At 39.8% G+C, this 13,281-nt stretch overlaps 2 protein-coding genes across 4 annotated transcripts in view; one reads left to right on the top strand and one right to left on the bottom strand.

Moving 5' to 3' along the window:
- The window catches only part of MRPL13 (mitochondrial ribosomal protein L13), a 28,846-nt gene extending 21,235 nt beyond the window's left edge, over positions 1-7,611 (bottom strand). The window contains exons 1-3 of one of the 3 annotated variants that reach the window (XM_090283411.1): positions 7,460-7,611; positions 5,487-5,610; positions 381-474 (exon numbers count right to left, since the gene is read on the bottom strand). In XM_090283411.1, the coding sequence (XP_090139537.1) occupies positions 381-474; positions 5,487-5,610; positions 7,460-7,486 (245 nt within the window). In that variant the 5' untranslated portion in view covers positions 7,487-7,611. Of the gene's footprint in view, positions 1-380; positions 475-5,486; positions 5,611-6,760; positions 6,964-7,459 lie in introns of those variants that run through there. The other 2 variants (XM_090283412.1, XM_090283413.1) reach the window with 2 other exon arrangements.
- A 200-nt stretch (positions 7,612-7,811) lies between these two features.
- Positions 7,812-13,281, top strand: part of MTBP (MDM2 binding protein) — a 50,637-nt gene continuing 45,167 nt past the window's right edge. Inside the window, exons 1-4 of the mRNA XM_090283414.1 lie at positions 7,812-7,972; positions 8,794-8,874; positions 12,769-12,842; positions 12,945-13,096. Coding sequence (XP_090139540.1) covers positions 7,855-7,972; positions 8,794-8,874; positions 12,769-12,842; positions 12,945-13,096 — 425 coding nt within the window. The 5' untranslated portion in view covers positions 7,812-7,854. The remainder of the gene's footprint in view (positions 7,973-8,793; positions 8,875-12,768; positions 12,843-12,944; positions 13,097-13,281) is intronic.

Here is a 13,281-nt window from a genome sequence, read left to right as displayed (position 1 = left end):
AACATCTCTGCATTTTCTGATATTAGCAAAAACCTTTTACAATTAGAAAGATAAATGCTGAACACTTAATTGCAATAAAATATTAGGAGCATAATAAAAGTAGTATGTCCAAAGGGTAAGTCAAAAGTCAACAGAAACAGAGAAGCAAAAACCAATGACTGTATCTAGAAAAGAGTGACCATGATACACAGAGGATATCTGAAGTGAGGCCATATAAAGAACTCTGAAGCAACCACAGATATTGAAAGCCTAGGGAAAAGACAAACTTGCTGATAAATACCAAACTTTGAAAATACATTTTTCTTTTAAATAAAGTCATTGGTGCTATTAAAGCAATCTGTTTCAACCACCCGACTTCCACAGCAATAGCATTGTCTTACCCAGTATGTGAAGAGTATACTTTTTGTTCCCATTTGTTTCCAGAAAATGCAATGTGCCTTGTGTTAATTATGACAACATGATCACCGCAGTCACCTAGATTTAAACAAGAACAGGAAGAGAAAAAGATTTTTATATGAAAAACCAGGACTTTAAGAAAAAGTGCCCTTGGTTTTATAAAGCTTATCAAAGTCTAAGCAACACATTAAAAATATAAAGCAAGTCACAGAGCAACATCAAAACCCTTGATTTCTATTACCGCTCTGTGTAACATCTAAGTATAGCAAGCGCTGGCTGGCCGTTTGGAAAATCTCAGCACTGTATGGTAAAAGAGAATTTGGTAAAGAGGCCAATACCAACACTACATCTTTAAGGGCAAACTACTGTTATTTCTATCATATTTTCCTATTAATAATTACACTTCACTAAAAATGTTTATATTAAACATTTTTAAATATCTCATATAAGTTTTCCCTTAAAAACAGAAGAGAAAACGAAAACAATATGCATATAGTTATAAAAACGTATGTTTTGCCAACAGGTAAATTGAAAACAAATGTAAAACATCACAATTTATTCTTCTCAGATTTAGAGAACAACAGAACACTATGGTCTTATATTAACCCAAGGATTTTTCCAACCACATTTATGTAGTTATATTTAAACTGCCACTCTCAACTATGATGATATACATACTAGACAGGATGGGATGACCTGAAAATTAAAATATATATATTTGATTAATTTTCCAATGAAAAGTACCCCTAAGTTTGGCTGTTTGTCTAAAAAAGCTAAACCCAGAAAACTAAACATGCAAGTTTTCACATGAGTTACTATAGATGACAAAAACCAAGTAATCGGAAACATTTATTAAATGCCTATTCTACCTACAGAAAAATAAACTTCAAAAGATTCTAGAAGTTTACTTAAGAAAAACACTACTGAAAAAAAGTATAAACAAACACCGAATATGAAAACTAAAGATTACACTGTGACTCTATACAGAGCTTAGAAACTTGAATGGCAGAATTTACTGGGAGAAGTTTATAGTCTATACAGGACAAGGGTCAAGAAAAGAGGATAAAGCATGTGGGTTTTCTTCACTAGAGTGAAAGGAACCCAGAGGTGTGGGGAAATAACCTGGGAAGCTCGCTGTTAATGTGTTGGAAAAAAAATAGTTTTGACAGTATGTGGCGAATTAAGTTAATGGTAGGCTTCGAAGGCAGTTGGGGGCAAATAAACCAGAATAAGAAATAAAGAGGGTGACAATGTATCGATGTAGTTTCAAAGAATGCTGAAACACTGTAGCTTGCATCCAGACATTTGCAGCTGAAGCAGCTACAGCCCAGTAAGATTAAGTGACTTGCCAAAAGCTCGCACATCAAGTTACTTAAACCCTATTCAGGCTCTTCCCATGACACCTATTCAGAGGAAAAATGGAAGCTTTAACTTTCCATTGAAGCTGAATTTATCTGCCAAATTAGACTGCAAAATTAAAAATAATGCAATAATTAGCATTTGAAATAGACTGACACTTGAAAAGGGTGCAAACTGGGTAACTTCAAGAAGAGAGTCATAAACGTATTTTTCTAACAAGTCCTTAAAAGATCTGAACAAGTAATACAAAACAGAATACCAGTGATTAAATGAGACCTAATCTAATCTTGGTTGCATCGTTTGGTATGCTAGTATTAATAACATTAACCTTTAAGAACTGTACGCAACTATTATTTCATTCCATGCAGACCAGGAATTTTAAGATAAGCTAATAACTTTAGATAGTGCTAAAAACAAAAAAGGTTTGCCTCTGTTTTTTTTAAATGCTCATATAGACCTCCTCAACTAAGGAATGTGTGGGCAGTGAAGAGTGGCATCCTTATGAAGAACAAGTCATAATCCGACAGCCAACACCTGCCCTTTCTTTCCATTAATCACTGAAAAGGAATCATGTTCAGAAAGCTCCCAAGTTCCAAATTTGGGAGGATAGCTCTGATTAGAAGGAGGGAATTCTCTTCCTAGTTCCAAATAATGTGCATCTTGACTTAAACCATATTTTTCTTAAAAAAACAAAACAAAACAAAAACAAAACCTTGTAAATGGAAAGCTGGTTTTCCACAACTTTTCACAAAGCCCACTGGACCTTTAAAGTAGTTAAAATATCACATATGTTCAGACACATTACTGATTAACTTTTACAGCTACTCCTGGGATATATGATCATCATTTATAATACTATTTTTCTGGGAAATTGAATTTCAATTTTCAAGCAAACATGTTTACAGTAAGTATGAGCAAATTTTACTACATGTTTAATAAATACTGGTTAAACCAGTAAATGTTAGAACTAAACTAAACATACAACATATTTGTAAACCGAAAATGGCTTGCTTTTAGTTTTGATTTTAGTGACATCTTGTGGACAGGACAAGTTTTGCTGATGTAAGTTTTATATATTAAATTTAGTGTGAAACAAAAATACAATTCAGACTTCAAAATGTAAATTCCTAATTTTGTAGAAAAGCTATTCACCACTCCTAGAAAAGGATGACCTGACGGGCAGCCACAAAAGTTCTTCTGATGTTCCAATAGAAGGTCTACTCATCAGTACTTAAGGAATATTTTTGCAATAACAGCCTGCTTGTAAAGAAGCAGAACTTTAATTTAGTGGACAGGTAAGTGCTATACCTTAAGAAAGAAATTAGGGGACTACTACTAATTCCACTTTTCCCCCAAATTCTGCATCATTTGCATTTTACAAAGACACCCTAAGAGATCTTATCACCTTGTTGATATCACTGCTAAGGAAAAAGGAGCTCGGTAGGAAAACACAGTGTGCATGGCTAAGAATCACCATACCAAAGTGGAATTCATGGTTTCCTATACGAGGAAACAAGTGCCTGGGTTCTAGTCCCAGTTCCACCATAATATAGCTGAGTGACAGTGAGAAAGTCATTTTATTCTTCCAATTTCAGTTTTCTCACTCATCAATGAGGCAGTTAAACAAACTACATAAAGTCCTAAGGAATTAAAAAACCCTATGAGCTGGTATTCTATGACTATGGCATTCTCCTGATCTGCCAGAAAAAAAGAGATATTTTTAAAATGAGATTTATAATTACTCAAGCATATGTCTGCTGATCACTGTTTTACTTTCTACGTACAGTTGATCCTCATTATTCACAGGTTCCATATTGCAGATCAGCCTTCTCTCTACAATGTATTTGTAATGCCCACATCAGTACTTGCAGGGCTTTCTCTGTTGTTCAGGGCATGCACAGAGCGGCAAAAACTGAGTAGCTTAATGAACATGCTTCCTGAAGAGGGTGAACCAAGTGATGCTTTGCTTTCTTTTTTCAGCTCTTGTACTATAGCCAAGTATTGTTTTGTGGTCTATTTAATGCCACGTTTCTTGGCATTTTTGTTATTTTAATGAGTGACATCACTGTTTAAAATATCCCCCAAGCCTGATGCTGAAGTGCTGTCTAGTGTTCCCATACGCAAGAGGCTGTGATGTGCCTTACAGAGAAAATACATGTGTTCGATAAGCTTAGTTCAGGCCTGAGCTAGCGTAGGCCATGAGTTCAATGTTAAAGAATCCACAATGTACTTATTAAATAGGTGTCTTTAAATGGAAACATACATGAAATAAAGCTATGTGTTGATTGGTAGGTGGCAATGCTGTGACCAGAGGCTCACAGGAACCTAGCTCTGTAGTTCCCGTAGACGGCACGGTTTGGTGTCCCTAACTCGGCATTCACGGTGACTTTATAGAAAGTAACGGCTGTGAATGATGAGAACAGACTGTGCTTATAAAACATCTATTTAAAAGTGTCATTCCAGAAAATATTCCTGATAAGCACCTATTATAAGCCAGGCTTTGTACTAAGTGACTGAAAAAAACAATATTAATACGACAAAATCCTTAGAATCATATTTTTACAGGATGTTGCTTCTTTGATACCCAATGGAAATTTTCATTAAGAAAAAAGGTTAGAGCAGCAAGTATAAGAAATATCAAAAACTCCTTGCCCTTGCCCAAAGGACATTATCTGGAATACTCTTCCCCCTCACTCCACAAATCCAAAAATCTAATTTAGCTTAAATGTCATGGCCCTGGTAAAAAGTAATGTCTTCATTTTCAAAAATAGTATTTGTGGACCATGGTCCACTCAACAAACAGTTACTGAACCCCAACTATGTGTCAAGCCCTGTAATAGGCACAAGGGATATAGCTGTGAAAAAAACCATGCAAAGTTCCCATCCCTGTGGAATTTAGTCTAATGAAGATAGGTACACAATAAATAACAAGTCAGGTGATGAGCAAATGCTAATTTTTTTAAAGGCAAGGTAAAGGTATAAAGTGAACAGGCAAACAGATGCGTCAGGGAAGGCCTTTCTCAGAAAACAAATGACTCAGCGGAATTCTGAAAGATGTGAAGGAGTCAGCCACAGAGGTATCTGGGGAAGAGCATCCAGGCAGAGGGAGCAAATGTGGAAAGGTCCTAAGGCAAACCCTGCCTGGTAGGCACGTGACTGGAACAGTGGGAGGCCGAAGGAGATCACTGACAGTACGGAGAGGTTGGAAAAAACTCAGAGGTGATAGAGCCCCGGTTGGGGGCGTGCGAGAGGCAACCACACACTGATATTTCTCTCCTTCTCTTTCTCCCTCCCTGCCCCTCTCTTTAAAAATAAATAAATAAATAAAATCTTAGGGGAAAAAAAAGATAAAAGAAAAGAGGGCAAGCTTATTTGTTCATTTTCAAAACCCATCTGTTCAAATGTTAACACCGCAATGTGAAGAAACAAGTATAGGAGTGAACATTTAATTTATAGTCCAAATCAGGATATTTCTGAGTATAAAAGAAGAGGCTACGGATAATTTTGTTGGGACAATGGTGGAAAATAGGATTGTCCCAGGCAAACTGGTCAGTATGTTTTTCCTATGAATAAGCCAGATTGAATTTAGTGTTGTAGTAGGTTTTTAAAAAGAACAAAATAAAGCATCATCAGAAAAAATGTCCTTAAAAGCAGCCTAGTCAAACTACTTTAAGGTTCTATTCTGGCATGTACATTGTGGTTATTAATGACGGGTCTAAAATGATACTCACTCAGCTGATGATACACAGGTTTATGTAATCCTTGAAGTTTAACTGACGCCATAGCAGCAAGTTTGCCAGGGGGCTGCATTTTCCCATCTAAGAGATACCAAACTCGAGCAAATGTGGCCCATTGCTTGAAAAAAAGAGAAGAGGAAACAAATAAAACTCTAATTAAAATAGAAATAATTAGTATAATACTATGTAACTGTACATGTATTCTATAGTTAATGTCAATAATCACTTTTAAAAGACCTTATCACTAAAGAATTTTTTGTCTTGCTTTGATTTCTATTTCTGTGAAAGGGAGAGGCCTTTTCTCATTATTCTGCAAAGATTAACATGATAATTTTTTCTGTCTTCTATTAGTAATATGCATCATTCTTTATTTAAAACATTCCCAAGGTTTATTTCTTTTTACATTATAATTTACAGTTTTTGTATCACACAGCATAGAACCTGGGGGGTAATAAGTATGTATGAAATAGATGTTGTTTATGAAGATCTTCACAAATATTTTGAAATTAGTGAATACACTGCATTGAAAGATGACTGGCCAATTCAGAAGTTTAATTCAAAGGGAAAATAAAATAGCAGAATGTAGCTGCCAAGTATAGAAGGAAGATGTTGAATAAACCTAAATTTAAAAACTGCCTTAGACATCTCTAGACTGCCTTGGGCATATAGACCACTGTCTGTTCAGTGCCCATCAGTGCCTTCCAGCTCTTAGACACAGCCCAGGAATATCTCGGCCAGATGCTTCCTATGCACGCATAGGAGAAGCTAAACGATGCTGGAAAAAAAAATACAACTAGGCTAGCTGGTTTTATTTTGAATTTAATGACCACAAACCTCAAATCGGCCTATAAAACTGCTTACCAATTCTGTCTTCTTTTTCCTGTTCTCATTTTTCTAGTCTCTATCTAGTTCCCCTTGCATACCTTTTGTTAGATTTATCCCTATTTAATATATTTTGATGCCACTGTAAACAGTATTTTTAATTTAAATTTCTGATTGTTTGTTGCTAACATACAGAAATACATTTCACTTTTGTATATTGGTCTTGTATCCAGCAATCTTGCTAAAGATTTATCAGTTCTAGTGGCTTTTCGTAGATTCTGGTTTTCTTACATAGATGATCATGCCTTTTGCAAATAAATACAGCTTCTAGCCCGTATCCTTTCCCTACCACTCTCAGCTTATGAACTAATAAAATGACTCAAACAGCGGGAACTCTATAGGACCATCTTGTTTCTTCAATAAATTACAAGGTAAAAAAAAGGCACCTTAAACTGAAATACAAAACTGAACTGTTCCTCCAACTGAATCCTTCTTCAAAGTTGATGGCACACCCTTCCAGTGGTTGAAACAAAATCCTTGGAATAATCCTCGTTTCTTCTCTTGCTTTCCTCGTACAAGCAATCCTTCAGGAAATCCCATTGGCTCCGCCTTCGAATAGACCCTGGCCATTTTTCAGCTCTACGCTGTTACTACCCTGGTTTTGTGGCACCATCACGGTTAGCCTGGATTACCGCAATAACCTCCAAAGGGATCCCTGCCTCTCCCCACCACCAATCTCCATCTCTAAACCGTCTATTTTCAACTGGGCAGCCAGAGCGCTCCCTTTAACGCCTGAGCTCATGCTACTCCTTGGCTCAAAAACCTCCAACAGGTCCTCAATTTTACTCAGTAAACATCCAATTCTTACAAAGATCTACAATGCCCTAGGTGATCCATCTTACTCCTTCTCTGACCTTCTCTCCTAAAACTCTTGCCTGGAACAAAACACACGAAAAGGGCTGACAGAGAACAGGAGGGAGCGCGTACAAATATAATAAGAACTAGCGGTGGCCAGGATCACGACCCCGTTTTCTGGGATTCCCCGAGGTGCATCCTGGCCCACGGACTCGGGTCCTCTGCCCATTCAACTGCACTAAGCCTGCTGGAGCCACCGACCTCCCTCTGCAATGAGAGTTCGAGCTCACCTGGTGCGCCTTGGAGAAACTCGACATGTTTCCCCACTAACAGGACCGCGGTCCTTTCCCCGACATCACCGGTCCGGCGGGAAACGCGACCCCAAGCGTGACAGTTCCTAGCCCAGCCGATCCTTGTGAACAGCATTCTCCGCTTCTCCTGGGTCCCCCCCCCCCACCCCCCCATCGTCCCACGATCGCGATTTCGTCACGAAGGAGGACACAGTGCGGTTATTGCGAGAATAACTCCCGAAGTCCACCTCTTGGTAGAAAAGCTGCGGAAAAACCAACAGAAGACACACTGTTTCCCGCCGAGCGGAGTAGCGGGGGGCCGGAAGTGCGTCAGGAGCGCGCGGCTGTTTGGATGTGAAATCCGAGCCCTGAAACTGGGGCTCGGCTCGGAGGAGATGGATCGGTACCTGCTCCTTGTCATCTGGGGGGAAGGAAAAGCCCCGTCGGCGGCGGGTGCGGAGGCGGAGCACCTGCCGGGGTCGCCGTCCGCGGAGGGTGCCGAGAAGCAGCCAGGTAAGCGCGGGGCTGAGAAAGAGCGGGAACGGCTTGCGGGGAGGAGAAATTTCGGTTTGTGATCCCGTTCTGCTGGGGAGGGAACGCGCCGATATATCGAGTTGTCCCAGGAAGCTGTGACGGTCTCTGGGATTGAGCTAATAAGGGCTAAGATGTTTCATTACCTTTGTGGAAAATAGGGACAAATTGGGGGATGCAAGCATCCAACGCCCAGAAGTTCTTGGCAACAGTAAAAAATGCAATTGAATAAATTGTGCCTTAAGTAATGGAATTTATGCTTTTTCGAAATCTATGCATTCCATAGGTATTTCTTCCTCCTGCGTTGCAAGTGCAGGTACTGTAGAAAGGAACAGGATGGAAAAGGGTCCCAGTCTCTTAGAATTTACAACCTAATGGGAGGACACATTCCACACATATGTTCAAAGAACAAATGATAAGTTTAAAACATTGTTAACTGTTTGAAATGGCGCTGCTCTTGTCTAGACTCTGAATTGCATTTTTATTTATTTGTGTGTTTTGACGGAGCAGGCATTTTGAGAAGGAAGTGCGGGTGGTTGTATCTGGGGTATTGTGACAGGGTTTCCCTTTTGGGCGTAATTTTCCTTTGGGGTTGGATTTTGGACACGTGTTACCTGGCTAGCGCGTGCAGACTGGGAGGGTTTCCGATGCGTGCTTTAGATTTATTGTAACAAAACTTGAACAGAGCATAGTTCTTTTATGATCAACATGCTGTTCTTGAGAGTCTGTGGTGGTGGAATTAGAACAGGCCTAGATTATATAACTCTTGAGCCCATTGAGTTAGTCTGTCATTCCTTTTTCAGACTTAACAGCGGCAAATGTTTATCACCTTCTGAAAAGAAGCATTGGTGCTTCAGTGAATCCAGAAGATAGTACTTTCCCTGGTAAGTACAGCATAAATCCTTCTTTTTTCTTGCACAATATTTATTTGTACCGGAAAGAAACCTAATTAGGTGTACAAGAAATACTTGTTGACTGTGTACAGGTCACTGGGCTTTGAAGGTGAGAGAAACGCTCACAATAAAAACTGGGACACAGGACTTGAGCAGTAAAGCAAGGCCTTTATTCACGAGTCTGCAGAGCCGGGCGCACCCTCACAGCCAGGAGAATGTGCGCGCCAAGTAGACAAAGGAAACTGGTTTTATAGTCTTAGCTTCCCCACCCTGAAATTGCCCTGAAAGTGATTATCTTCCCCACCCTAAAATTGCCACCCTAAGGCGAGTAGCTTCCCCACTCGAAAGTGAGAGTGATTAGCTTCCCCGCCCTAACGCAATTAGCTCCCCCTCCCCTCTCCTTCTCCCCCGTTTCTCCATTACTGGTTACTCCGGAGTTACAATCTAACACGGTTATCTAAATGCCCCTATTGTGATTTGTAGATATGCTAATACTGTCAACTCCCTTCTCAGAGAGCCTCTAATTATATTTGCCCTTAAGACCCTTTAATGACATTTGCCCTTTGTTACTAATGACTTTCTACTGGTTTGGGAGTCACTATGTCCTTGTTTCTTACAAAGGTAACTGAGGAAATACAAAACCAAAAAAGATACTGTCCTTCTCTTCCTGATGGTTGAATGCCAAAAAATTGTTATGAAATTATTTTGGGTTCTGACATTGAGTTTTGTTTCCTTTATGAGATTTTCTTCCCATCTATAGCTCCATATAAAATAGGGTAGTATGGCATTATAAGGATTATTATTTTGTCCTATGTACAAATACATTATTACTTCTTTTTCAACCATTTTCTTACTTGAGTTCCTTTAATGCAAAGGTTTTGCCAGCATTGTTTTCTCTGGGATTTCTTCATCCTTTTTGTCACATTTTTTTTTTTTTTAAATCACAGCAGCTATTATTACAATCTTATTTACATTAGATTTGAATATCATTTTCAGTGTTATCACTATGTTTTTTTTGCTGTGCTTTTGTCTTTTTTTTTTTTCTTTTGCCAATTCTCTTTTCCTAGTATCCACTTTTGTAAAATATCACATGGATTTATCACTGGAAGATAGGAGGCAACATAATTACATTTTTTGCCATCTATGTGCGAACTGAATATCATGCAGTGATCACCTGGCAACGAACTTTGAGAGTAGTAAGAGGCTGTCCTGGCCAGTGTGGCTCAGTTGGTTGGAGAATTGTCTGAAGGGTCATGGGTTTAATTCCTGGTTAGGGCTCATACTTAGGTTGTAGGCTCAATCCCTTGTCCTGGTGTGTACAGTAAGGCAACCAATCGGTGTTTCTCTTTATCCCTTCCTCTCCCTTTCTGTCTCTTTTCCTGTTTTTCTAGAAGCAATGAAAAGAGTCCCTGGGTAAGGAAAAGAAGGAAGGAAGGAAAGTAGTCACTGATTATTGTACAAATGTATTATTATGTAATGATTTGTGATCTGAGAAGCTAACGATGAAGTTTTACTTTATGCAATTACAGTTAGTTAATAAACCATGGTAACTGGTATTTGAACCCTATTTTCAGGGAACTGGTATTCTTTAAACCATGGTAACTGAAATATGTACATATCAGAACTATGCAAAGAGAAAATTTCCTGCACTGAATTTTGTACCATGCTAGGATTGTTGCTTACAGTTAAATGCTAAGTCTGAGGATTTGCAAGTGCAAATGTGATTATACTTGAGATAAGGCTGGAGATGTCGTCGTCGTCGTCATCGTCGTCGTCGTCGTCGTCGGCAGCCGTCCGTCTCGAGAGACGATGGTGTAGCTTCTTAAGAGTCCATCTGCACCGCCGAGAATGGCTGTGCAGTCCGACTCGGGAGTGACACGATATCTGTCTCCTCCCGTGTTGAATCGACATCTTGCGATGACGCTGGAGTGTCCTCTCCAGTGAAGCTGAAGCTACAGAGCCTGGGCAGGGTGATATGGAGGGTCTGCTGTTGCCCATGCAGCAGACCCCCCCTCTCTTCGCAGCTGAAGGGTCCAAGGGAAAGACGGAGTCAATACAGCTTGGCTTCAGGTGCGCCGCAGGAGTTGCCGGTGTTGACTACAACGTCAAACCGCCTTAGGGACTCCGGCTCCGGATTTTCTGTCGGGGTTTACTCCCTTAGCCTTTCCCCTGAAGACGTATGCCGCAAGGCAGCGGAGGTTTTTTGGAGTCAGAGTTTTCCTTCTCTGATTATAACTAGATTACCCTTAGTTAATCACACCTTTAGTTAAGTAGTTAATCGCATTAGATTGTGAACCCAGATTAACCAGTAATGGAGAAACAGGGGGAGAAGAGGAGGGGAGGGGAAGCTAATCACATTAATATAAAACCAGTTTACTTTGTCTACTGCATGCATGCATGCCCCTGGCTGGCTTTGCGTCTGACTCTGCAGACTTGTGAATAAACACCTCGCTTTGCTGCTTAAGTCCCGTGTCCCTGTGTTTTACTGGAGCGTTTCTCACAATGAGAAAGGATAAGATTGCTTATGGGTAGTGAGAAGAGCAGAAACTCAAAATGAATGCCACGACTTAAAAAGAACTGAGCATCGATTTTTCAAAAGAAGGAACAGGAGCAGCTGGAAAGATAGGTTCCACACAAGCCAAGTGTTTTAAGGAGATGGAAGTAAAATGTGCCATCTTTGATTTCTTTCTCACTCATATGGAGAGGTCAAGTCACAACCAAACTAAAAGGCGTCTGCTGGAATTAGTAACATGGTAGTTATTGGTGATGGGCAACAGCAGACCCTCCATATCACCCTGCCCAGGCTCTGTAGCTTCAGCTTCACTGGAGAGGACACTCCAGCGTCATCGCAAGATGTCGATTCAACACGGGAGGAGACAGATACCGTGTCACTCCCGAGTCGGACTGCACAGCCATTATCGGCGGTGCAGATAGACTCTTAAGAAGCTACACCATCGTCTCTCGAGACGGACGGCTGCCGCCGCCGACAAGAGTTATTGGTGAGTTTGGTGAGTATCGTTTCTGTGGCATGGTGGATGCAAAAAGACAGATTGAGATGGATTTGGAGGGGAGTAGGACAGGTGATGAGGAAATCACGACAGTCAAGTGTAGACAGCACTTTCAGAGAGTTTATCCTTAAAGAAGAGTAAAGTAGGGACTGGAAACAGGAGAGCCTTTAAAAAACAATTTAAGAACTGTGTGCAAATTTAAATGCTAATGGGAAGGAACTGAGAGAGGGGAAGAGATTGAAGATGCAAGAAAGATAGTAAAACAAATGGCCTGGGGGCCAAGCGTAGTTTGAAGGATAACCCTGGGTTCCAAGGGCAGTGCCTCTGACATGTTACTGGAAGGAAAGAAGAAAGGCTTAATGGGAATGCAGGTAGGGTCCTGTTTGTTAACAGGATTTATGGGAGTTATTGTCTAATGGTATCTATTTTCTTAATAAAGTCTTCTGTTGAGATTGTTGGTATAAAGTTGTAACAGGCACTTAGCATCTTTCCTAGCCTCCATTACCACATTTCTCCTTTCTCACCATTGAATCTAATTTCTGTGCACAGCTCTAAATTCATGATTTTCTGACGTGCTCCCTGGGGAGACCCTTAATTTCATATCCTCGTGTACTGTTCCACTCTCCAAAAAGAGCATCTTCCTTGTCTTAAGTTATAGCTACTCTTTAACTCTTTTCTAGCCAGACCTTCATGGTCTTTGAAGAGATCATGTTTGTCGGACTACCACAGAGCTAGATTTTCTGATGGCTCTGGTTGTCATTTGTTTCTGAGATCTGGTTGTAATTCTTTCTATGGCTGTGTGAGGAGGCAAAGTATGTTTACGTACTCCTCCATCTTTACCAGAACTTTCTTCTAATAAGTGTGATTTTTTTTCTAGCCTGTTCAGTGGGTGGTAGACCTGGTTCCAGGAAGTGGTTCTTTGCAGTGCAGGCCATATATGGATTTTATCAGGTAACGTAAACTTAAAAACACTAGTCATTAGTGAATGGCTTTGCTAATGTCAATAATTTCATGAGTACATCATTTAATGCAGTCTTTTGTTTGATTTATTAGTTTTGTAGTTCTGACTGGGAGGAGATCCATTTTGGTATGGAAAAAGATGAAATTGAAGATGTTCTTCAAGCAAACATTGAAGAGTGTTTGAGTAATGTTGAGTGTTTCGAGGAAGAAGATAGTAATAGCAGGGAATCTGTATCCTTGGCTGAGTATGCTTATATGCTTTCTATAATATCTTTAAAATATTTAACATTATGTAGGACTTTATAGCTATAGAATGAAGATTGGATATTTTTTGCAGCCATAGTAGGGGATTTCAGGTTTTCATTTTGAAAACATTAGGCAATTTGGGCCTTTTATTTGAATAAAATTCTTTAAAATGGAAAAATTAGAA

This window comes from Furipterus horrens, unplaced genomic scaffold (genome assembly GCF_987537825.1).
Source record: "Furipterus horrens unplaced genomic scaffold, mFurHor1.1.pri manual_scaffold_7, whole genome shotgun sequence".
NCBI lineage: Eukaryota > Metazoa > Chordata > Mammalia > Chiroptera > Furipteridae > Furipterus > Furipterus horrens.
Note: the sequence above shows the minus strand (reverse complement) of the source record. Positions and strands in the feature narration are given on the sequence as shown.